Source organism: Coturnix japonica, chromosome 1 (assembly GCF_001577835.2).
Source record: "Coturnix japonica isolate 7356 chromosome 1, Coturnix japonica 2.1, whole genome shotgun sequence".
In the NCBI taxonomy this organism is placed as follows: Eukaryota; Metazoa; Chordata; class Aves; order Galliformes; family Phasianidae; genus Coturnix; species Coturnix japonica.
In genome coordinates this window covers 163,072,915-163,099,598 of record NC_029516.1, presented here as the reverse complement: position 1 = coordinate 163,099,598, position 26,684 = coordinate 163,072,915, and the positions used below count along the sequence as shown (strand labels likewise).

The following is a 26,684-nucleotide window of genomic DNA, read 5'->3' as shown; positions in this document are numbered from 1 at the left end:
TATAAAAATAATGCTTGTATGGAAAGCAGATACAATATGGATACATAATACTTTCTGACATGAACACAGATTGATCTTATTTCAGTGCTTTTTTCATTTCCTTTGAAAGTTTTTTTTTGTAATTCTAAAAAAAAATTAGGGAACTTTCATTATGTTGAACATAATCACATACTTAAAAGAGATAATACTCTTAGTCATTGCTTTATCATCTCTTTTTAAATATATTAATTTATGAATGCAAGTAATGAAATTATATCTTAACTTATTTTTTGTGTACTAAACCATATAACTTGTTTTCTTTCTGCAGGGTAATTCCCCCAAACTTGTTTATACACCTTTGACAGATAAGTGTTACCTAACTCTTACTCAGGCTATGAAGATGGGTCTTGGAGGAAATCCCTATGGTCCAGCGGGCACTGGGAAGACTGAATCAGTAAAGGCCTTGGGTGCACTTCTTGGAAGACAAGTATTAGTCTTTAATTGTGATGAGGTGTGTATAGTTCCTCATAATTTATCTTTAAAAATTCAGAAATATTTTTTCACATTGTTCATAGAGAAGTATTACATTCTAAAAATAGTCTTAATTATTTGTCAGGTTCCCTATGATTGTTTCTTAGACATTTGTGGTTATTTAAAGTAATGTATTTTTTCAGTAGGTAGGTAGGTAGACTTCTGTTACTTCCTTGTTATTTGTATTTCTTTTTAATTTTAAGGGCATTGATGTGAAGTCAATGGGACGCATATTTGTGGGCTTAGTGAAATGTGGAGCCTGGGGCTGCTTTGATGAATTTAATAGACTTGAGGAAGCTGTGCTGTCTGCAGTGTCCATGCAGATTCAGACTATTCAACATGCTTTGAAGAAACATAGTTCTTCATGTGAATTGCTTGGCAAAAAGGTAAGACAAAATGGTCTTAATGTTTTCATATACAAATAGTTCTGAAAGAACTGGATCTTTACTAATTTAAAGACTGGTTACTGTAACTTAACACTATACAGCTCCCCATATTTTCGAATGATGATATACTATTGCTTTTGCATTTCTATTTCCAGGTTGAAATGGATCATAATTCTGGGATTTTTATCACTATGAATCCTGCTGGAAAAGATTATGGAGGAAGACAAAAACTGCCTGATAACCTCAAACAACTTTTTAGGCCAGTTGCTATGACTCATCCAGACAATGACCTTATTGCAGAAGTCATTTTGTATTCAGAAGGCTTTAAGTATGCTAAAACACTTGGTCGAAAATTAGTCGCTATTTTCAATCTGGCAAGGTATGCTAAGAATTTTGTTTTAAAATATGCTTGTTTCTGTCTTTGTGGAAGGTTACGTTGATCCTTGTGGTTATCTCACATTATTTTTATCTATGTAGTATTTACCATGTACTTTTTGTTAATTTTTGGTAATATTGAAAATTATAGAAAGCTTTGTGTTGGAAACCAAACTAGTCATAAACAGTACGTTTGGAATCATCTGGACTTTTATTTTCAGTATAGCCCTTGAATCAGATATTGGTGTACCCTTCAAATTTCTGTAGCGGCTAATTTAAAACACATTAAAAATAAAAATATTGCAATATAATTGGGAGCTTCAGGTATGAAAGCAGGTGGGATGCAGTTAAAATCTTAAGGCGGCAAAGTACTGCACCCCATTCATTAAATATGAATGTAAGCATATGTCTGTGTGATTAAATGTGTATTTTGACTCCCAAACTAGTTTAAATGGAAATGGCTGTTTGGTTATAAATATGCCAGATAGAAAAACACAGTTATAATCTGTCAGAGATTTTAGTTAATGTCACTAATGACGATAATATAAATATTTCCTGTTGTTTATACTTCCTCTGAAAATTTTAGAGTATCATAGCTTATACCTCTGAAATGCATTATAGATGCTATTACAGGATCTCTTCCACTTCCCCAAACCATATTGTAAGCATAGTCATTCATTGGCTGAAAAGTAGAAAACCTGGCAATGTTGCCTAAAATTGTTTTCAACAATTTTTTTGTTTTGTTTGTTTGTTCCTTTAATTTAGGGAGCTTTTAACACCACAGCAGCACTATGATTGGGGTTTACGAGCATTAAAGACTGTTTTGAGAGGCTGTGGCAGTCTTCTTCGTCAGCTGAAGAGAAGTGCAGAAAAGCAAGAAAGTAAGATTGATCATTTCAGACTTTTGATTATTTAGAGTACTATGCAGATAACATTCTCTACATCTTCTTCAGCAGAGTTTTGAGAAGCCATACCTTGGGCTAGAGACCACTTGGCAAAGAAAAAGTTATCCAAGATAGCTCTTTATCGGTCACAAAAGACTGATGTCATATATATATTTGTTTGTCATATTTATTTGTTTGTTTCTAAATGATTCCCAAAGACTATTGTTTTCACTTTGCTTAGGCCTGGAGTGTAGATCCTCTGATGCTGTCATTATTCATCAATCATCAACATTTTGATTCATTTGAAGTTGGCTAAAGTGATCACTGCTGTGGGTTAATTCAGCAGGCAGCTAAGTATCACACAGCCGTTCATTCATTCCCTGCCCTCCCAGTGGGATGAGAGGGAGAACTGGGGAAGAAAAAAACCTGGAACTCATGGGTTGAAATAAAAGCTATTTACTAACATAGAAAAGGAAGAGTATTAATAGTAATGATAATGATCTCTTGTCTATTTATCTATGTGTCTGTATCTGTATTAACTCTGTCTCAGCTGAAACTAGGACAGTCACATGATAGACATGATAGATAAGGGCCATGTTAAACACAGATTGGTAGGCAGAGGTAAGCATAAGAACAGATAGAAAGGATGGAAAATATTATATCATATTAGACTGGAGCATTATGCATGTTTTAGATTATTTTTAATGTTTTTTTCTAGTTTAGATTTTAAATGCGTGGAAATTGATACCAGGGAAGATGAGCATTTACATCCGTAGTGAACATAGTAGCTCATGTCCTGAACAGCAGATATCTGTCCAGATGATACTGTTTGTTATTAGAGACAGATTTGGTTTGCAAATCTGGATGTTGCAAATATTTTGTTAATGGTAAACAATTTGTAACTGAGTTATGTTTGGATCCATCAAAGCACTGCCAACAGTGTGTTTTACAATGTGTTCCTATCAGTGTTTTTTTCTATGACTTTTTTGGCTTTTTGTTTAGGTATGTGAAACTTCCTGAAATTTTGTCAGTCTTGTTTTAATTCTAACTTCCGGTAATCCTTGTGGTAGGCTAGATAGGTGGATCAAGTGTATGATTTTGACCCAGATTTTTTCTGTGTGTGTTTATATGTGTATCTCTTAGCTTGAGGTACATAAGGTACATAAGGACTGTTGCTTGAATACTGCTTGCTCTGCCTTGTAAAACAAGTTCCTTAATGTAAACATTTTCCCTCTTTATGATTTATCACATTATTTAGAAAAATAGCCTATAGTAACATTTACATTTAAAACATTGCTCAGAATGATGAAGCTGAGCATTTTCCTAATCCTGGAAGGATGTACTAATTCTCATGCTCCAGAACATGTGGGGAAAACATGCAGAGGAAGGGCAAGTTAGAGAATGGAGGCTTTCTGTCCTTAGGGTTGAATTTGGGCTACAGTGCATTCTGATTTTAGGCAATCATGCATTTGTGATGAAACAATGATTTTTCACCCACTCTCTGAAAAATTGCATGTTTTACATAAGAAAACTGTTTGATTAAAAAAGCAAAAATAGGGATCAGATCCCTGTGCCTTGCCCATTAGTTCTTCATTTCTTACACAAGCAATTTATAAAGAAGATAATTATACACTGCTACTCTTAGTCCTGCTTTAATCATTATGCTAGTGTGTATCATCTCCAGCATGACTATCTATATATACATTAAAACAGTCTGTAATAGAATTCACCTGTCAGAATATATGATATTTAGTCACTTGAGTAACTTCCAGGCAGTGTTAGAAAAACTGGACTGTAGTTTCCCTTACAATTCTGCTTCCTGTGTCTTACAGTATGGATTCAAGCACTGGTATATTCTGAGCTAAAAACAAATAAACCAAAAAACAACAACAACAAAAACCCAAAACAAAAAAACAACCCAAACCAGAATACAAATTAATTTGGCTTCTTTGTTTTTACTTCCAGTTAAGGAAAGTCACTTGGTGGTTCAAGCTTTGCGGCTTAATACCATGTCAAAGCTTACATTTGCAGACTGTGCAAGATTTGATGCACTGGTTAAAGATGTCTTCCCTGGCACTGACTTCAAAGATGTGGAGTACACCAAGTTAACTACAGCTTTACAGGAAGCCTTTGAAGAGGCACGCTTGGAAATTATAAACACCCAGGTAAACATTGTCTAGAACAACAAAACAAAATGAATTGTTCTTAATTAGGGCTAGTTGATAATACGTTTGAGTAATTTCTTTCTACTTTTGAGTGAAATGTTTTATAAAAAAAGTGAAAAAATGACTAAATGTTAGATTATGATTATTGGTATAAAAACAGATGTGTATGGTGGAAGCGTGGGAGACTGATCATTTAATTGAATGAAAAATAGTGCAAGAAGGCTTGAGATGAGAGCATGTGATATGCAATTTTTTTCAAGCTGGGTACAAATTCCTATGAATGTTTTGGACAGTGAAAGAATTAACATGTAAACATTAACTTTTATTGAGCAATTCTATGTCTTGAGCATATTCATTTATTTTTGAGCTAAAGTTTTTTAACTTATTAATTTTTCAGGAAAAGTCTATGTCTAGAGATCAATGGTGCAAAATAAGTTTCTTGCTACTCTTTCATATCTGAATTTTAACTGATCCTCTAAATGCCTGTTATTCCATAATTATAGAAGAAAGGGTACTGCATGCAAAGTAGATTGGAAAAGCATTAAAAAAGAGAACATGATTAATTTAGCTCCACAACTTCACCTATCCTTTGTTTCTTTTATTATCTAGGTCAAGAAAGCTTTGGAATTGTATGAACAACTACGTCAAAGAATGGGTGTAGTTATTGTGGGTCCAAGTGGTGCAGGGAAATCAACACTTTGGCAGATGTTAAAGGCAGCACTTGGTAAAACTGGCAAAGTAGTGAAACAGTACGCTATGAATCCCAAAGCAATGCCTCGTCATCAGTTGCTTGGCCATATTGACATGGATACCAGAGAATGGTCTGATGGTGTGCTTACAAATAGTGCTCGGCAAGTGGTACGAGAACCCCAAGGTATGTTTAAGAGGGAGTAGATGTACTGTTTTGTTTAATTTACTGAAATTGTTTATTTTTAGTTTCGTTTTTACAGTGTGTTGTTATTAGTTTGTGGTTAGCATAAGGTATATAAAACTTCTGGTGCCAGTCATGTTGAAGAACACTGATTGGCACTTTCCAGCTTTTCTGGACTTATGAAAACAAAAGTAGACATCAGAAGATAAAACATGAAGAATGTCCCTAAAGAGCTTATATTAAAGTTATGATGAAAGAAGAGTAAGAAATAGTGTTCAATTAGTTGAGAGGTATATCCTTTAAGTGTTTTTCTTGGGTTTGATATTTTATATTTTTGTCTGGAAATAGATACTACGTCTTGGATAATTTGTGATGGTGATATTGACCCTGAATGGATTGAATCCTTGAACTCTGTTTTGGATGACAACAGACTGTTAACTATGCCTAGTGGAGAGAGAATTCAATTTGGCTCAAATGTCAACTTTATTTTTGAAACTCATGACCTTAGCTGTGCGTCTCCCGCTACGATATCTCGAATGGGAATGATCTTTCTGAGGTAAGTCAGAGAGTATTATCATTTCTTAAACTAAGCACTTCATAAATTTTCTAGAAAGGTGGTCTGAAGTGTGCAGAGTGGTTACATTACTCGAGCACGCTTGAAAAGCAAATCATTGAGAGAATCTAGTTTAGGTTTTATTTGTTTTCAGAGCTGTCTTGCCATAATCTTTTGGCTTATACATTTCCTATTTTTTTCACATACATACTACATTATTTTGTGTATGACCAGTAGAGCCAAAATATTGGTAAGAAATTGTTATGTAACATATTTTCATAAAATTTTGTTCCACTTTAACTCATCTGTGTGAAGATGTGGAATTCTGTTAGTTTCAATCTTCTTTTCTTTTGCTTTGGCTTAGTGATGAAGATACAGATCTTAACTCTCTGATAAAATCTTGGCTAAGAAGTCAGCCTGAAGAATGCAGAGAGAACCTTGAAAATTGGATTGGGGACTATTTTGAAAAGGCTTTAAACTGGGTTGTCAAGCAGGTTGGTAACTGAATACTTGATCACTTTTCAGTTTCTATTAAGGTGATACATTTTTCTTGTTTATAACTGAAAATATTTATATTAATTTAAATAAAAAGAAATCACAATGCTTTTTTGGAAAATGTTCTTTTTAATAAGAGTAATGCTGGAACCATTCTAGTCACTGTGAGTTTCTAAAACTTGATCACTGTATTTAAAGTTTTGAAACATACTACAAATCTCCACTGCTGTAGCCAATAAACTAATATTGGAACACCTGCATTACCTCCCCTTTGGGAAGGTCCCCCATAGATAGTCCCTTTTTGTTTTTAATGCTATTTCCCCCCTTGTTTCTTCCACCCATGGATATTTTTCTACTTTGAATTATTTTCATCTGGATGCTAAAGAAAGGCATGACATTGGTGTTGAACATCATCCTTTAGTGGTAAAGAGCAAAATTCATAAATGATCTGTTCCTGAGAGAGATTCCCAGTACATAGTTATGTTGGTTTCTTCTGGATTCTCAGAATACTCAAGAAAAGTTCTGATTACTACATTACCTCAGTTCATAATTAAACACGGAATTAAATCAATGTTTTAAAATAATTTCACATCAAGTGGGAGGGACGAAGAATACGCTGCTAGCAATGCATAGCATTTATTATTAGGTATATGATTAAATGTCTTCTGACTTACAATTTACAGAATGATTTTGTGGTAGAAACAAGTTTAGTTGGGACTGTGATGAATGGACTTTCTCATCTTCGTGGGTGTACTGACCGTGGACAGTTTGTCATTAATTTGCTCCGGGGTCTTGGTGGCAATCTTAACATGAGCTCACGACTGGAGTTTGCAAAGCAGGTAATCCTCTTCATCAAGTTCATAAAACATTTCTCAGTACTTAGAAGGTGATTTTCTCTCTTCTCTCAGTGAAGATTCAAAGTTGCAGAATATCTGTGCTCTAATTTATTTGCAATCTGTGCTGCATAGAGGGAGGTAGCTAAAGTAGCTTGGAAGTAAATAAATGTTTCACATGTCCCTGAAACTGTGCTGTGTTCATCCAGCACAGGCAGCAATTCTTTTGTACTGCACCAGGTGACAGAGAACAGCCTCTGTTCATGCTGTTTTATGCAATGAGCATCTACAGCAGATATTTTGTAATTACTGCATCTCTTGGGTTTTCTGTTGAGAAGGTAACAGTTCCTTTCGAAAGACAGTCTGGAGTTCTAACATATTCAGGGTAGAACTATAACTAACTCAGGGTAGATGATCAAGATTCAAACTCAACTTCTGCATATTAGCTACCAATGAAATAGAATGTGTTACGTTACCCTTATTATTATTGTAAATGTTGTCTAATATAAAAAAGTTTATATAAAGATGTACTAAATGCAGTTTTTTCTTATTCCTTGATTTCTTTGTGTTTAATTCTTTATATTTCTAAAAAAAAAATATCTGGAAGAGTAATATGCTGTATAATTCAGGACTTTATCTTAAGGCATATGCATAACATGATCAAATTTGATTTCAAAGGAAGCTGCAAAATTATAAAGTGGAGGAATTAAATGCTTCTTTTTACAAAGTTACTCTGAACAGTCTTTATACGTAGTTAAATTGTAGGTCTTGTCATTGAAGATATGTATTTAACAGAAACATTATTTTTTTTTTTTAAGATCTTCACTTGGGCACAGGAATCTCCACCAGATCCAAGGAAGCCCCTGGACACATATTATGACACTGACAGTGGACAGTTAATGCTGTATCGGCTGAAAAAACCTGAAAATCTGACAGCTGATAACTTCAGCAATCTGCAGACACTCCCTGTCATCCAAACCCCTGACATGCAGAGAGGCTTAGATTACTTCAGACCCTGGCTAGACTTCAACAATAAGGAGCCATTTCTTCTTGTGGGTCCTGAAGGTTGCGGAAAGGGGTAAAAAAATTACATTTTCTTTTTTAAGCAAAACATTCTTCTGTCTGTTTGAAAAAGTTAATAATGTTTTATATTAATGATTTTATTATGTGATTTTTCTCATTTTTAATTATAGAATATGTTTACGTTACTAAAAAGCAAGCCTTCTATAGAGGCAAGTAAGAAAATGTAGGGAAAGCTTAAGCTGACACTGTGCATCTGAGACATATGTATGAGGCTTTTAGATGTGAAACATGATGTTTGAAGCACCTGTACTATCACTGAGGCAACAGCTGAAAGGCACTTGAGATACCTGGTCTTGGTCTCATCTTGGATCCCTTTGTTCAGACAGCTGAATTATAATCATACTGTTGCTTATTTTAGGTTCTTATTTATGTGGGTTTGTGCAATATATATAAGGTATTGAAGACGGGTCTTTATTTTATGTAGATGTACACTACACTTTAATTGAATGTCTTGAATGGAAAGTGGTAAATTCAGCAAGCCTCATGCAACACCTCATATTACTACAGTCTGCAGTATGTGCATTTTAATTCAAAAGCTATAAAATATCTTAGGATACTCAGAATTTGAATGTGTTTTTATCTTGTGTATATTTACATATGTGTACACTTTTGCTTTTATAGGATGCTACTTCGATATGCATTTTCTCAACTTCGATCCACTCAGATTGCTGCCATTCACTGCAGTGCGCAAACTACCTCTCAGCACCTTATACAGAAATTAAATCAAACTTGCATTGTAATAAGTACAAACACTGGGCGAGTATTCAGACCAAAAGACTGTGAAAGACTTGTTTTGTACTTAAAGGATATAAATCTACCCAAACCTGATAAATGGGGAACAAGCACTCTCGTGGCTTTTCTGCAGCAGGTAAACACCTGTTTACTAATACCCTGGAAATACTTCAGTGTCTGTACATTTTTAAATGATAAAGACAGTACTTGACAGTGTAAGTTAATGATGTGACACACCGCTCCTTTCAGTGTAGATGTGATGTAGTATTCTTCTTAGTGTAGACTGGAATTCAAAATGAAATACTTAAAAACAATTTTCTCTAGATTTTTATACCTCTTCCTGCTAATGATATATTCTTTCTCTGTATTTATTTGAATGACTGCTATGGAGTAATTCATATATGTCATCTTTTTTCCCTTATGGATTTGTTCCTTTTTAATACGCTTTTAGACACAAAGCCTCCTAATACTAATCATATGCCCGGAGTAAGGTATCACTGACGAAATGTCAAACCTACTTAATGTTAGATGCTTTTCTCAAGGAAGAATTACCAGCTAGTTATGGACAATTCTATCCAACTGTCCTTTCCCTTGATTTCTCATCATGTAATATTGACTTCTCTTTACTGGATTTTATAATTTTTTAAGAATTTACTTTTGAGACTATTAGGGAAAAAGACACCATTACTGAGCATCCCACTGACAGTCAAGGAAATAGTGATAATGCTGTATCTCTCACTAATAATTTTTTGTAAAATATACTGACAACTTTCATTTAATAAAATGTTTATGCAATTATAAAAGGTTCTGACATACCAAGGATTCTATGATGAAAATCTGGAGTGGGTTGGTTTAGAAAATATCCAGATTGTGGCATCCATGACTGCTGGAGGAACATTAGGAAGACATAAACTTACCTCCAGACTTACTTCTATTGTTCGTCTTTGTGCAGTTGAGTAAGTATGTGAAAGTGAGGTTTTACATTCAGAACTCAGAGTCAGCTTGTTTATAGAGCCCTCACTGAATATACTGGTTATGAAGATGCAGCTGTTCTCATCCTGTTTTCTAACGGTTTTGGGATGTTCACATTTCAAAATCACACCTTCTCCCTCCCCAACTCCCGCCCTCATTCTGCTCTCTTGAGACCCTGGGTCCAGAGGAGAGCCCAGAGGATAATCAAAGGGCTGGAGCAACTCTCCTGCGGGGACAGGCTGAGACAACAAGGAAATGTAGTGACAGGACAAGGGGTGATGATTTTAAACTGAAAAATGTTAGGTTCTGATGAGATACTATGAGGATGATGATGTCCTGGGAGATTGTGGATGTTGTGTCCCTGAAAGTACTCAAGGCCAGGTGGATGGCATTATTGCCTATGGCAGCAGAGTTGCAACTAAATGGTCTTTAAGGGCCCTTTCAACCCAAACCATTCTATTATTCTACTATTTGGTATTGTTTGGTACCTCTTGGCACTGGAAACCACTTAAGTAATCTGCAGGTGTTGGCAGTGTTGTTTTGTTGTTTGTGTGTTTGCTTTTTTTTTTTTTTTTTTTAATTTTAGAACACATTTACAAGTGATGACAGACTTTCAAAAGGTGGCCTCAGAAAGTAAAACAATAATGGCAGTAATACAGTGATGATACTTAGCTGCTAGATGGAAATGTCATTGACATTGTGTGCCCCGGTGGTGCAGTGGTAGGAATGCCGCTTTGCAACACTGGGGCCCAGGTTTGAATCCCCCCTGTGGCGCAAGTGGTAGAAGTGCCGCTCTGCTACACAGAGGCTCGAATCCTGGGAGTTGGACTCGATGATCTCTAAGGTCCCTTCCAACCTGCATGAGACTATGATACTGATACTAGGATGACATTTCTCAATAGTTGTCAGTATAACTTAGTATAACTTAGATTCTTTTAAATAGAGCAATTAAGAACGATAATCCATAATAATTCCTTTTTTTTTTTTTTTTTTTTTTTTTTAAATCTGTGTAGCTATCCAGATAGAGACCAACTACAAACTATTTATAGTGCCTACTTGGAACCTGTACTGCAGAAAAACCTCAAAAATCACCCCGTTTGGGGTTCTTTACCAAAAATACATCAGCTAGCAGGATCTATGGTTCAAGTATATGAGCAGGTATGGAAATGTAATTTATTGTTTTCAGGGAGATGGAAAGTACAGAAATATATATATCTTAATAATCTGCTTTTGATATTAACAAGAAAATAAAAAGGTTTGCCAGTATTAAAATTTATATTTGTATATTTTTCATAATGTTGGTATCTGATTCGAAAAGATTTCTAGATATCAGAAGTAAACCCAATAAATAGTGTATCGTACTTCGATACAGGTTTAGTGTATGATTTCAGCAATCATCTTAAACTGTCTGTACCTCAAGTTCCCAATTGATAAAATGTGGGTAGTAGTATTTTCCAGCTTACTGAATCAGGAGATAGTGGACATCATCACTTGAGCAGATAGTAACCTGTGGATATTGTAAAGAAGAGAGATGGGAGGGTAGAGTTCTTTGCACACATTAGGTGTGTGTCTATTAAAATTTTACACAGTTAAAATAGATGCTTAGACACACAATCTCATTTTTATCCTCCCACTTAAAATTTAAGAAACCTCTGCCTAGAAAGTGAAATATTTTAATTATGAGAAAATCACATTCACAAAAGAGGACAATTAATCAGTGCACTTTTGACAACAACTAAGGATGTGTGTAAGTAATATCTAAATTTCCAGCCTTAATTAATGGCATTTTAGAGAAGATGGAAGCTGTATTTCTATTTTTGAACATCTCTTGTTTTTTTATTATCTCCTTTTTTGAAGGTACGAGCAAAATTCACAGTTGATGATCATGGTCATTACCTTTTTACACCATGTATTCTTACTCAGTGGGTTCTTGGTTTATTCAGATACAATTTATCTGGTGGTAAGTCACTTGGTTTTCATTGATAAAACAGTTCTGAAATGACATAAAATATTACTTCATGTGCAACTTGCTGTTCCATCCTGTGGTACTTTTTCTGAGATGCAAACTCTCTGTTACTCAGTTGAGGAAAAAATTATCATTTTATGCTATACCACATAGTAAATTAAAAAAGCTGTATGATGTTTTCAAATACATTCAGGATCTATTTGTAGTTTAAGGGAAGCAAGTTGTCTTGAATTGTGTTCTTTTTTGTTTGTTTATTTATTTATCTATTTTGAGAATATATCTTGTCTTTTGGGATTCCAAAAGTTTGCTTCAGATAGATTTCTATCTAATCTACATAGAAGTTTACAAATATCTATGTAATGGAATGTTTGATGATCGCAGTCCAGTCTCAAGAGTTCTTTTTTAATTTGCAAGGGTGAAATTTGGAAGGATGTTCAATTTTGTATACTTACAAAATTACTAGGTCGTGAACAATTACCCCTTATTGCACTTTCAGCTCTTAGATTAATTAGAGAAAATGTTTACATAAAGGGCTTACATAAGTAATACTGAAACATTAAGAATATGAGATTCGTATTCTGTTTATTTTCTTGGATCATCAGATGGTATAAAATTAGGTCGAATGAGGTCAGAAAAGCTATACTGACAGTCAATGAATGGGTAATCTCAGCATATTTAAAAAATCAATTTTTGTATCTAATGGTGACATATAAAGTTAGTCTTTTTTAGTGACGAACAGTATGGCATGTCATTTACTACCCCCTGAAACTCATCTCCCCTCTCTTACATCTGTGTAGATTATTGTGTCTTTGTATTCTCCAGTGGCATTTTTGCACTAAACTGTAGAACTGCTTTTCATAGAATATTTTTTACTTTCTCTTGTTGTGACATATGAAGATACTTAAGAGCACTTCATAACATGTTTACTTTTTCTCTTCTTCCTTACTGATGCTCTCCTGCTGGTATGTAACTTCCCTTACTTATTTTCAGTCTCATATTTTAAATGAGAAATTCTGGAAAAGTAGGGCTAATTGGAAAATATAAAATTTAAAATTTAATCTCTCCTTTTTTTCAGGAACATCATCACAAACTTCAGACCACGTATTGGAAGTAGTTGCTTACGAAGCATGTCGTTTGTTCCGTGATAAAATTGTTGGCATGAAGGATCTCCATGTATTTGATAATATTTTGATAAAAGTGTTTCAGAGTGACTGGGGCTCAGATGTTCTGGACAATATGGAAGGTAAAGCATTTGGGGCATATTACATAAATTTTGAAATACTTGAATAGGAATTGCCTAATACCATCAAATTAATCAAGCCAGATAGTGCATCAGGACCTAAACTTCTAAATATTTTGTTTTATTGTTGCAGATATCTTCTATGTAACTTGGGGAGCTTGTCAAGAGGCATTTACTGCTCCAGGACAAGCATTACCATCACATGGGAAGCCACTTGGCAAGCTAAACTCAACAGACTTGATAGATACTATTAAAAAGGTAAGACAGGATTAATTCAAGAATATACATAGCAAGAATTCATACCAGTGGTTTCAAGACCTTTTTTTGTTTGTTTGAGTAAGTGACATACAAGCGCCTGATTTAGAGCACGGTCTGCTGCTAGATTAAGGAATCATCTCCTACATCTGGTCAAGCGAAGATCTGTAGTGCTATATGGCATATAGTAGGAAGTACTGTGTAGAGAGTTACTTTCATTAAAAGCACGACAGTTACATTTGTGGCTGGTGTATAACATCCCATTGGGCTGTGTTTTGAGAAACACTGATGTACATCTATTGTGAAATATGAGAAATGAAACTTAGGAGTAAATGCAAATGCTAACTCTTCTAGGCACATTACTTGATGAGAACCTTGAGGTCTGCCTTGTGATAGCACTGTTTGGTGGACTGGTGATCTTAATGGTTGACTGTGCTCTATCCTCAGTTGTTTAGTAGCCTCAGCCTTGCTTTTTTTTTTTTTTTTTTTTTTTTTTAATCTGACTGCAACTGTCTTGGAACTCAAATTCAAGGTTTTGTCAAATATAATAAGTTAGAATTTAATCTTGATCTATTCTTGTGTGTATTTGAATAGAAAAGTCCATAATGTGCAATTACACAGCAGTTAACTACCTGAAACACTGTTCAACACTGTGCCAATATTAATTAATCTGCAGTCAGAGACATAGATCAGACTTTGATCTGGCTCATTATTTAATTTTGATTATTTCAGTGGTATATTGCTATTCCAATAAATGAAAGAATACCAGTATAATGGAGTGCTGAGGATACTGCTTGATGCCTTTGCTAAGAAAATGTGATTTATTCATTACTGGTAAAAGACAAGCAGGGTATCTAAATTTTGTCACATAAATAATTTGTTTCTAATGAAGACCAGGGTGGCCTCTTGGACTTTCATTTCTAAACTTTTAAGTGTTGGAGGCTTCCATATCTTACTAGTTGTTTTTGTTATCAATGAATGTATTGGTTATTGTTTTTTTCTTGTTGTTGTTGTTTTCGTTTTTCAATAGGGTCTTATTCATTATGGACGAGACAAAAAAGAGATAGAGATGTTACTGTTCCAGGAAGTCCTCAATTATGTGTCTAGAGTGGACAGAGTACTAAGTTTTCCTGGAGGATCACTTCTTTTGGCAGGACGGAGTGGTGTAGGTCGGCGTACAGTTACCTCCTTAGTTAGTCATATGCATGGAGCTTTTCTAATTACTCTCAAAATTTCCAGAGGCTATGAGCTGAAGCAGTTCAGAAATGATCTTAAACGTGTAAGTAACTGAGTGTTCTGCAATCTCAAGCACTGTGCTTGTGTATCTAAAAAAGAATGGGAATTTTGAAGGACAGTAGTATTGTGTGAAAGGGATTTTAAGAAGAGCATAATGTCATTGGTCCGAATGAAACGATTTTTAGTAGTTCCTGTGTAGATCTATATACTGTTCTTTATTTTCACCAAACTTTACTTTTTTGGGGTATTTTGAGCTTTTTTTTCAGAGTATTGAGGATTTAATATTCATTTTGAGCTTATAGGAATGTTGGAAACTTTTTTTCTTATGCATGTTTTCATATTCTGTCTCAACTATTGTCTGCTTGCTCATAGGATAGTAGTTCAAGCCAATTAAATTTTAGTGACTGGTGAAATAATACATTTTATTTAAAAATGCCAGCTTTAAGTCAGCAGCTCTCTGTACCTTCAGAAGTGCTAATGAAAATTTTACAGCTGCGTCCCCAGAAGGAGTGATGCAACACCAGCACAAAGTCACATCTGGTGCATAAATGCACTCTACAAAATCGTCTGCTGTAATTATTTTCTGATTACCAACTTGTACATCTAGGTAGAATGTTCTTTATTTGTTGTCTTGTATAACTGGTAATCTTTCAAATTGTACCACAGACCATATGCTGCAGGAAAAAAAATGCAGTGTATATTCATGAGAAGATTATTGTTCTCTTATAAACAACATGCATTCATTCTATATTTAGATTAAAATGTCTTAACTCCTTCTAGGTGATGGAGCTTGCTGGCATTGAAGCACAGCAGGTGGTACTGCTGCTTGAAGATTATCAGTTTGTTCATCCTACTTTCCTCGAGATGATCAATAGCTTACTGTCTTCAGGTGAGATGAATCTAAAAAGATTATGGTACTACTTCTATGATACAGAAGTGGTTCAGAATTAGATGGTTACTAAGTTTATTTCCATACCAGAACTCCTGATTACCTCTCTGTACTTTTTTTTTTTGCTCAAGTACCTGTATATGACACAATCTGTTTTGATTTGTTCCATGCATAGTATTGGATCACTATCTTTGTATATGTTAGAATGAGTTGTTAAAGTCTATTTCTGTAATGCAAACAAAGTAGATTGTTTATTTTAAATGGAAGCACTAACATGGAGGGAAGTACTGCTCTACTCAAAATGTATAAACAGGCTACACAAATTAGTCTGAATAACTGTGGTGGGTGTATTTGTTCAGAAATTTTAAATTCACCTTTCAAATAGGAGAAGTTCCTGGACTATATAAAGCAGAAGAATTAGAACCACTGCTGTCTCCTCTAAAGGATCAAGCTTCACAAGATGGATTTACTGGACCAACTTTCAACTATTTCACATACAGTAAGTAAAGAAATTCTAAGTTAAAGGATACAGAAGTGGAAAAATAATTTTAAGTCCTTTCCTGTGTATAATTTGAACACTACTGTATCATAGTATATTAGTATCTTTTCTCAAAAATTATTTTCAGATAAGTATTTAAAGTGACAGTAACTTATGTTGTATCTGTAGTATATCTATTATTGTACAGACTGATTGTTATCTACAGTGTATATTGCAATTCCTTAGGGATCCAACAGAATCTGCATGTTGTCTTGATCATGGATTCCACCAATGTAAATTTCACAATAAATTGTGAAAGTAATCCAGCACTGTACAAGAAATGTCAGGTCTTGTGGATGGAAACCTGGTCTGAAAACAGTATGAAAAAGGTAAATGGCTTTAATTAAAAGATACGATGTGCTTAAATAATTGCCTGTTTAAATAACTGAATTTTGAAGAATAAAATCTGAGTAATGAAAAAATAATTGTCATTATGCTTACCTAACCCATTTCTGCAGTGTCACAATGACTGAAAATTCTATGAAACAGTTAAATTATATTAATATTTTTATTTGTCCGGTAACTCTGTTTTGCTTTTTTTTGTGTTCTGTGTTGAACAAAATACTACCTACTCTGACTCTGATCTAACACAGTCTTTGTGAACACAATACTTTTAGACTAAAAGCAAAGTGATAAAGTAAACTATGGTTGATGATGGCACCAATTTTCTTGGTATGTTCAGTGGCTAGTTTAAAAGTACCTTTGTTAAAATTAGCTGCTACTGATCCGTGTTTGCCCTGTAAACCTTATGTTATTCTGGAATCTTTGTGAAGCATTTTGCTTGATGGAACAGAAAATGTTTTCTTTGTAGGATCAAAATCTTCAGTCTCAGTATAAGAAAGATCTATATTCTTTTCATGTGTCAGGTGATTTGCAAATCCAGTTCCCTAGCAGGGTAAGGCTGCTGGAGATGCGCATCTCCAGCTTGATCCAGTGGTGAGGCTGAGGGTGTGTTTCCAGTAGGTGCATGAACATCCATATACAGTACACATACACACATGACTGGCCACACACAATACTGCCAGCAGAAGGACACACAACAAACAACACCAATGGCCTTGTTCTCTTTCCCTTTGTCAGTGATTGTAACAAAGTGTGTAATAATGCAAAATACATACATATGCCTGATGTGGATCTCCTATTGGCTTTCTACTAGTTGGGTCTGGATCCCTTATATTCCCAGTTACTGGCATGCAGACATACGACGTTCAGAGACCACCACTCCACTCCAGCTGTGGCCTCATTTACACACACACATGCTTATGTACACTCTCACACTCTCTGTATGGATCCTACTGGTAACTAGACTTAAGCTTCAGACTAGTTACTAAATTATTTTAGTAGCTCAAATTTGAGTTTTTACTGTTTTGATTTGTTTTAGATACCTGAAATGCTTTTTTATGATGATGAAGAAGAGAAGACTGGAAAAACACACAAGGGATTTAAGAAAAAACATTCAGGTAATATTTTGGTGGACCAGATAGTTTGATACAACTTTCCATTAAACACTGTGTTGGGCACAGATTATGGCATGGGTAATTTCAGTAGGCCTTTGCTAGCATGTTCATGAACTTAAGTATTTTTCACTTGGGAGCATTCGTCTGGAAAATGTATTTTGGGTTACCAAACCCAATCTGCTGACGATATTGGTGATTCCTTTGATACTCCCATGTCTTCCCTTCATTGAAGGGAAGCATCAGGAGTGCTTCATTTTCATCAACTGAACTTTGGGTTGTTTGATCCCATTTAGACACTGTCTGAAAAAATGATATTAAGGGCCAGGTTACAATCAACAGACATATAATAGGTTTATCAGTGTCCTTCCCATAAGAAAGTCCCAGCTTCCTGATAGAATGTGAAGTTTGTCCTATAACTAGGACAAGCCTTTCCTTCAATCATAGCCTGCATTTTATCTGGATATTCAAATTAAGAGAGCTATCAGATTACTTACATCCTTTGCTACAGGAATAGAAAGCAGTTATATTCCTTATGCTTACATTTGCTTATATGTGGTTTCATGGATAGGATTTGCTCATTCACAAATCAGATTTTTCCCCAAAGTCTCCCTCAGTTTCACTGAAGTCAATCTGTGCTTTTTTCCTTAAGGCTTGTAAGTCTAACACTGCCATCAAGAATGATTTCCTACTTTTATCTGCAAAATGAGGCTGTACTGGGATACCTTCAACTGATGTCTTTTGTGCTAACAACTGAGATATAGTTATGCAAAGTATCTTTCATGCAGAGATTTTCAGATGGTATTCCATGTCATGTCAAATACTACATGACTACAACGCATGATTTTAGCTTCTGTTGTAGGTTTATACTCTGTTAACATTTGAGACCTGAGATTTTATTGAGAAAATTCCATATTTATTCTGCAGAACGTATTTCTGGAATTCTAACATGGTAAATCAGACTCCACAGTACAAGGGGAGCATCCCAAAATGCTGCTATGCTTGTCGGAATAGTTCCAGAGTTGCTTTGAAAGTCCCTAAGAGACATCACCAGATGGATCAGATCCATAGCATTACTTTTTGAGTTTGCTTTTCTACATCAGTGCATAGATGGATTACCAGGAAAGAGACAAAAAATAAGTTACCTCATAGTTCTTTGACAAATGCAATTTACTCACATTATTATTACTGAATTGAGGTAGTCCACCTTACATATCTAATATTGTGCTAAGCAAGAGGAAAGACAGAATGTGAATGTACCTATGTTTGATACTTAATAGAAGGAAGTTTGCTTTTCATGCTAAAGTAGTTGTGACTACCAAATAACTTCAATTTCTTGTAAGTAAAAGCTTATTTTCAAAACGAGTTCATAATAAAACTTAAATTATAACCATTTTAAAAATAAGGAGCAGAGCATAACTAAGAGACCCATTCAACTTGATAACAGCTTTTTAGCAACATTTTAGAAAATATTAGTCTAATTATCACTGTGAAGTTCCGGAGCCAACAGGAATATAAAATGATAAGTTGTTTGCTTGTGGTTTCATTTTTTCTAAACAATTTTCCAATATGATTTTATTATCTGTGTAACAAATTTTATTGTATAGGTGATTCAGATTTTTGGAAGTCATTTCTGGTAATCCATGAATCATGTAAAATGTATGGAGCAACGCCTAGCAGATATATGACATTCCTTAATGTGTATAATTCAATTAACAACAGTAAAAGAACAGAGCTGATAAAAAGACAGAACCACTTGCAGGTATGTATTTAAAAAAAAATTTAACACATATCTTTTCAAAATGCTCTCACATTTGGAAATGCCTTGTATGTTATTTCAAGCTCAAAGAGGGTAGATGTAGGATAGATATAAGGAAAAAATCTTTTACAGTGAGGAGGTGAGGCACTGGCACAGGCTGCCAAGAGATGTGGTGGATGCCCCGTCCCTGGAGATATTCAAGGGGAGGCTGGATCAGGCCGTGGGCAATCTGGTTTAGGTTCTCCCTGTTCATTGCAGGGGAGCTGGACTAGATGTCCTTCAAAAGTCTCTTCCAGCTCCAAGGATTCTTTTAATCTGTTAGGGCCTGTAGCTGCTAACATGTCTGTGTAGGATATCCTCTGCCTGCATATACTAATGCTGTGATATCGTATCAGGGATAGTATGAATCTTAACATAAATCTCCATTTAAAAACCTTAGAGCTAAGCGTGGTACCTTCTTTTTCAATAAGATTTTATTAATTTTATTATTTTACGGGCACATCTTCTTGTAAAAGTAAAAAGTATTTGCAAAGACTTTAGATTTTTTTTATTTTATTTTTATTTTTTACATTATTCATTGAATGGAATTGTGTTGCAAACAAAGCAGCATCTTTTGTTTAGTTTAAGTTCTGCCTCTGATTGTGTATTTATATAAAAATATTTTATTTATATCAATACAGCAACTTCCTATTTTTTGTGATTCTTCCATACAGTTTAACAAGCTGTGAACTCTTGAGCTTCATGGTTACTTCTGTTGCCTTGCTCAGAATTCCCTTTTTAGTGGCTTTGCCTCACTTAGTGTTTCAGACCTTTTCGCACATTAAACCTTTAGGCAAATACAGACCTAATGTGATTATTCTCTCAGATATGGCTTTTTTTCCTGTTCTGTATGTGTACCACACTTATTTTTGAAACATGCTATCATTCCACGAGTACCTCCTTCCCCTCACAATGTATTTTTCATAAAGACCCATATGACCCGTAGGTCAGTGATTCTCCCTTTTCCCTTTTGTCTTTTCATTTTCGCCTCCTTTTTCTCAGTCACTCCTGCTATTGTTCTGAAAGCACTTTTTCGATGCTGTGTGCTTTTTCTTCTCTCTCTGAAGCAAATTACCTCCTTGCCTTAAATTCTGTATTCTTTCTATTCATCCTCTTAATAGCTTTCCATCTCTGTATTAAGCAATTTGCAAAGTATTTAAGTTTGCAATGACAGAAGTTGCTTGCTTACTTAAGTAGTAGCTCTGATTTGTTTGTGACGAATGCTCATTTACTTCTTGAATTCTCTGGGTAAAGAATAGTAAACATTTACAAGAAAATTAGGTATATGTATCCTAGTTAAAACATTAATTTTGTCTTCAATACATTTTTCAGAAGTGTTGAAGTAATTCTGTTTTCTTGATAAAATGAATAATTTAGAAATTGTGAATAAAGAAATAGAAAAGATAATTGAGGCTTTGTTTTATGGACATTCAGATTCTTTAGCGAATGCACAAATATGTAGAAATAAGATAATCTAGTTTGCTTCCACCATATATTTAATTTTTGCTGATTTGCTATTAAAGGAAATAGAATTACATGGAATTAATATCAGTTAACTGAAATGTTATTGAATTAAATGGAAAAAGGATTATGAGGATTTCATATTCAGCTTTTTGATGTAGTGAAACACCTCATACCACCACATAAAGAGGTTTCAGCTCTTGTTTTTGAGTGGAAATATACAGGGGAGTGGTAAGAAATATGCATTTTGAAAAATAAATTAAAAATGACTGGTATTAGTTTGCATCACTGTTAGTCCGTGTGTACTGTTTGTAGCCATTCTTCATTTAAATCTATCTAAAAATTCCATGCTAAGCAATTGCTTCCTACAAACTTTTTTAGGCAGGTGTTTCAAAGCTGAATGAAGCTAAAGCTCTTGTGGATGAACTGAACAAAAAGGCTGGAGAACAAAGCATTCTACTCAAAACTAAGCAAGATGAAGCTGATGCTGCCCTTCAGGAAATTACAATATCTATGCAGGTACTGTACATTATCATATAGAAATGAAAAAAACAAAAACAAAAACAAAAACAACAAAAAGCTCCATGGCTGCCTGTGCTTAGTGTTGGTTTCAAGGAGTGCTAAACCTGATGATTTTACAAGCATTTGTCTAAGGAAGCACATGAGTTTTGGAGCTTGAATAAATATGTTGTAGAACAGAGGATTCAGTAACTTAAACCATGCCTGAACTGATTAGGAAGAGATCAGAAGCACTTTGGTACTGGGTACTTCGGATTAGTCTGTACGTTTTCCTAGAAGGACATAATCTAAATTGATCTGGTTTTACATTTAACAATATGAAGAAAATACTAACAAGTAGCAGAATTTTAGATTATAAATCCTACTAATTGAATTTGTGGACTCTTAAAAAACATGTGAAAATATATATTTAATCCTCTGAAGTTGACTTCAGATAAAACGGGTGGTTCAGTGTTCCTCACTCCCTGAAATATCTGTCTTTCAGCTCAGAACTGTTTCTTTGAAGAAGTAATTTTCTTTAGTAGTATTTTCTCAGTTGACTAAAATAACTGTTCAGAACATAGACATCTGCAGAAGTCATTAATATGGGATAAATTATAATTAATCTGCTTTTATTGCACTGTTTGTTTTAGCACTGTGTTGTTTTGACCAGTCTGAACAGAACTTAAATGAATAATCTAGAAGAAGAGAAAATTTCTCTATGCATTAAAGTATGTTCTTTCTAACCATTTGATTCACCATGCTGCTACCGTGCCTTGGTGCATTACTTTCCAATTTTATAATCCTACTTGGTATTAGCAATTTATTTTTTTTTTTAATTTTTATTTTTAGTGTCTATCTCCTTACTTTATATGTATTCGAATAATTATAATAGGCTTGATATATTCACTGCTGGCTTCAAAGATTTTTTTGTGTCATTTCCCTCGATTCATCTTTTAAATCTGTGCCTGCTATTGTCCAGTAGCTAACTGTTACCAATGTCTTACACTGTAGGACAGGGGCAAAGAGTAGGTAAAAAAAAAAAGTGGAAACATGTTGAGTCTGAGTATCAGAAAGATTATGATAGAATTCTGATTTAGATTAGCATAAAGGGCAGGTGCCCTCTAACATTTTAATATCACTTAAGATGTTCCAGTTTATGTAAGAGAGGAGTTTGTAATGCATGGACCTCTTTAATCTTCCTTCTGAGCAAGACTTTTGACCTACAGCTGAACTTTGAGGTTTTCTTATTCAGAGCTATCAGACAGTACTCATACATTGCCATGAAATATCTAAGCTAATTTTATGTAGTTAATATTTTATACATTTGAGTGACATACTTTTATGAATTTGACACACTGAATTAGAGCTTAGGTTAATTACTCGGAAAGATTATTAAGATTTCCTTTGCTTTTATACTTTTATTTTTGCTACGGGTTCAACTCAGCTCAACAATTGCTGATTATAATCATGTGTTGTATACTGGGAAATATATAAAAATATAAACTTTGTTATCTTGCATCTTTTAGATGAACTGAGCCTAGAATATTACACACTTATTTTTAACATTTATCCTCCATTATTTGTTTTGTGACTGCTTTTCATGGTTTCTACTTTTTCCATTAGCTTCAGGCAGTATGGCATCTGTCTTATTGTAATTGTATATGTCACCTATTTATCATTGTATTGAAGTGCTTAGGAGATGTCCCCTCTGTAGCAGGCAGAATAAAAACTCAGGGAAAGAAAAAAAAGTGAAGCCACACAGCTTGCATTCTGTGTGTGGGTTGTTAGAGAGGTGGATGCAGCTTTATAGGAAAATCTTGTAGTAGTATTTTTAGGATAATAGGTTGTAATTTAAACACAACAACTGTAGGTTTTAGAATCACAGTATCATAGTCTCGTGCGGGTTGGAAGGGACCTTAGAGATCATCGAGTCCAACCCCCGGGATTTGAGCCTCCTGTGCAGCAGAGCGGCACTTCTACCACTTGGGCCACAGGGAGGATTTGAATCCGGGCCTCCGGTGTTGCAATGCGGCATTCCTACCACTGCGCCACCGTCATGGAAATCCATTTCCATGGAATCATGGAAAAGGTGTTTTTCAGTGCTAACATGAAATAAAATGTGAGCAGCTTATATTTCAAAAAGACAAAGGTAGGGATATATTGCATTCAAGTGTGTTAGTAACAGCCTCTAACATCTGTTAGCTATCTTCATAACAGGGAGTATCAGTCATAGGTAAGGACAGAAGAGTTCATCATGAGCATAGAAAATGGAGATGCTGATCTTGTTTACAATACACCAAGCAGGAGACACAATAATACAAAAAGATGCTTATGCCACATAATTTAATTACATGAATATAAACTTAACACTAATGCTTATGTATTTTTTCTTTTTTCAAATGACCTGTAGTATGAGAAGTTTTTTGGTGCTTGGTGTCAACAAGTTATATTATAATGAAGACTGTAAGAAATAAAGGACCTGAAAATAAAATTGATGTAAATTTAAAAATGAAAGCTGTTGATTGTTTTACAGAGTGCTAGTGAGCAAAAAACAGAAATGGAAAAAATACAACAAAGAATAGCAGAAGAAGCTGCAGAAATAGAAGAAAGAAAAAGAAAAATTGAGGATGAACTGAAGGAGGTTCAGGTAAAAGCTACCATGGAAAACTTGTCTTTTGTGCCCTTTTCTGCCATGCAAAATGTTTTCTTAGAATCTATCCCATTATTTCTTATTTTTTCTTTAAAATTGTTTAACTATTAAAACCATATTGTGTTAGAAAACAGTTAATTCTGTTTCCCAGATTTAGGTTGGCATTTGGGCATTCAGTTTGTATTCTGTTTGATCTTCATTGCAGAAAGGCTTTTCAGATAACATCCACCCTCCAGTTGCTAATTCTCTGCTGTTGTGGTCTGCAGCTGAGTTCCACAGAATTTGTGGAATATTTTTGGGTTGCTAATAACTTCTGTAGACCAACTACAGTATTCCTTGATGAAACTGGAGTAGAGTTTTGCACTGTAAGCTGGAGGGAAATAGTTTAAGAAGAAATGACTTCCAGTTATTGCTTAATTCTGAAAGCTGTGTATCCTAATGGTGCTATGGCATACTACTCTGTTTGAGACAATTTAAAGCCTTTAAGCATCATTTTTGGGGGGCAGGAGGTATGTACTGAGTCATTTATTTTGTAGTCTGTATTTTTCATCCTGTTCCTTTCAGAATTTTACTGAAGAATACAGCAAATTAATTTGTGCGTATGAATACACATCAATAGTGGCTGTTTAGACAATAAAGTATTTAATGCTGAAAGGAAGAAGATACATGACAGCCAAAATGGCAGATTTTCAGTTTCTAATATACTCATGTCTATTTTGATTATGTTTTTATGTTCTAAGCCACTGGTTAATGAAGCTAAACTAGCAGTTGGAAATATAAAACCAGAGTCATTGTCAGAAATTCGGTCCCTACGGATGCCCCCTGACATAATCAGAGACATCCTAGAAGGAGTTTTACGGCTCATGGGGATTTTTGATACATCATGGGTGAGCATGAAGAGGTGAGGATTTTGTTTAAGATCTGATCTTAAGACAATAATTTACAGTATGAAATACTTTCTGCTATCTTCAGGAATTATGTGTCTGCAGAATTCTTTCATTTCATATGGGAATAACTTCTAACATTTGTATTTTCTTTCTTTCTTTTTTTTTTTTTTCTTTTAATAGTTTCTTGGCCAAAAGAGGAGTGAAGGAGGACATTGCAACCTTTGATGCCTGTAACATTCCAAAAGAAATACGAGAGAGTGTTGAAGAACTTCTTTCAAGAAACAGAACATCTTTTGATCCTAAAGTAATTAATGATGCTATTACATAAAATAAATGAAAAATAACATATTAAAAGCAGCAACAAAAGAACCACACACCTAAACCTATGACTGTTCCACAGACAGCGTCTCGAACTCACTCAGAGCTCAGGGCAGAGCCTGCAGCATTACATGTAATTAAAAAAGTGGGAACTAATGATTATTAAATACACTAGTGATCTTTGAGACCTAACTTGGCAGTAGCTAGTAGAATTAGTGTCTGGATAGGGAGCAAGTTTATGGGGTTTTCTGTAGGTATGGTGGAGGGAGGACGGTTGGACTAGATGATCTTATAGGTCCTTTCCAACCTTGTGATTCTGTGATTTTGTAATTCTTAGGTACTAGTTTGTTAGTTTTAAAGGGAAATTTGTGACTGTCTGGACAAATTTGCAGATTTGTGACATTTGTTTAGAACTTTATAACACCCATAGAGCTTCATAGTTGTAAACCCACTATTTTCTTTGTTACCCTACAATATAAACTCTTAGTAACACTATAAAAAGATCATTTCATTGGAGATTTTGGCTAATTAATAAATTTGATAACTGGCAAATCTGTTGCAGTTAGCTTACCCTGTATTCATCTCATTTGCATTACATTTCAAGGATTTTGCTTGTAACTGTTACTGTTTTCTCAGAATGCTAAACGAGCCAGTGCTGCAGCTGCTCCATTGGCCGCTTGGGTAAATGCTAATGTCCAGTATTCCCACGTCCTAGAACGAATTCAACCTTTGGAAAAAGAAAAGGCTGTCTTGGAAGCGTAAGTTAGACACTGTTATAAAATAAACATGCTTAACTCCAACGATATCAGAAGAGACTGAGGAAACTTGAAGATTTTTGAGAACAGAATAAATAAGAAGCTGTAGCTCATTACAAAGTATTCTTATTAAGTATTTCTGTCTCATGTTGAGGCAGAATCTTGTCTTTATGTAAAACTGTGCCAGTATGTAAGAAAAAAAAAAAGTAATTTTTTTTTTTTTTCTACCTGGAAGCTATTGCTTTCAATATCTTTCAGCCTATCACCAGTTCCCAGTCTAGGAGCACTGAACATCACAGACAAGCTTAAAATGTATTCTGTTGGTGATTAACCCATGCAAGTACATAGGAAGTGTGATTTCTCTTTTTTTTTTTAGACATATACCACGTATTATCACTTTCTCACAATGATATGAAATAGTCTTATGACCGCCCATAATCCAAGAAATATATACTGGTTGTTTTGCTAGATCTTAAAATAGTATATTGGAAGAATTTTATTTGATCTTGAAGAATAAACTTCAATGTGATGCATTTGTTCTGCATTTTTAAAGATGTGTGATGGGAAGTACTAAAAGATTTTAAATGTGAAAATGAATTTTTGCTGATACAGATCACAAGAATGAATTCCATATAAATTATTTTTATGTTACAGTGACTATTTTTTTTTCCTTTGGATCCATAGTCTTAAAATAAGTCTTACATTTTTTAGTAATCTCAAGAAAACTGAGGGCAGAAAACGGAAGTTAGAAGATCTTGTGAACTCTGTTGGTCAAAAAGTATCAGAACTGAAAGATAAGTATGTTGGTTTTGTTTATTTCAAGATATAAATAAAAACATTGATGAACAGTATTAGTAATAAAATTAACATGACCAAG

The 26,684-nt window shown here is 34.5% G+C and overlaps 1 protein-coding gene across 2 annotated transcripts in view; it reads left to right on the top strand.

Annotated features, from left to right (window-relative positions):
* Positions 1–26,684, top strand: part of DYNC2H1 (dynein cytoplasmic 2 heavy chain 1) — a 120,354-nt gene that overhangs the window by 24,281 nt on the left and 69,389 nt on the right. Inside the window, exons 33-60 of one of the 2 annotated variants that reach the window (XM_015852271.2) lie at positions 308–490; positions 714–896; positions 1,052–1,275; positions 2,037–2,152; positions 4,121–4,320; positions 4,930–5,194; positions 5,540–5,747; positions 6,109–6,238; positions 6,923–7,078; positions 7,891–8,150; positions 8,777–9,023; positions 9,692–9,843; positions 10,873–11,017; positions 11,717–11,819; positions 12,922–13,068; positions 13,199–13,323; positions 14,351–14,599; positions 15,337–15,445; positions 15,831–15,944; positions 16,170–16,312; positions 17,365–17,443; positions 19,045–19,199; positions 21,078–21,215; positions 23,731–23,844; positions 24,588–24,748; positions 24,915–25,038; positions 25,689–25,810; positions 26,519–26,605. In XM_015852271.2, the coding sequence (XP_015707757.1) occupies positions 308–490; positions 714–896; positions 1,052–1,275; positions 2,037–2,152; positions 4,121–4,320; positions 4,930–5,194; positions 5,540–5,747; positions 6,109–6,238; positions 6,923–7,078; positions 7,891–8,150; positions 8,777–9,023; positions 9,692–9,843; positions 10,873–11,017; positions 11,717–11,819; positions 12,922–13,068; positions 13,199–13,323; positions 14,351–14,599; positions 15,337–15,445; positions 15,831–15,944; positions 16,170–16,312; positions 17,365–17,443; positions 19,045–19,199; positions 21,078–21,215; positions 23,731–23,844; positions 24,588–24,748; positions 24,915–25,038; positions 25,689–25,810; positions 26,519–26,605 (4,439 nt within the window). Of the gene's footprint in view, positions 1–307; positions 491–713; positions 897–1,051; positions 1,276–2,036; positions 2,153–4,120; positions 4,321–4,929; positions 5,195–5,539; positions 5,748–6,108; positions 6,239–6,922; positions 7,079–7,890; positions 8,151–8,776; positions 9,024–9,691; positions 9,844–10,872; positions 11,018–11,716; positions 11,820–12,900; positions 13,069–13,198; positions 13,324–14,350; positions 14,600–15,336; positions 15,446–15,830; positions 15,945–16,169; positions 16,313–17,364; positions 17,444–19,044; positions 19,200–21,077; positions 21,216–23,730; positions 23,845–24,587; positions 24,749–24,914; positions 25,039–25,688; positions 25,811–26,518; positions 26,606–26,684 lie in introns of both variants that reach the window. The other variant, XM_015852270.2, reaches the window with a different exon arrangement.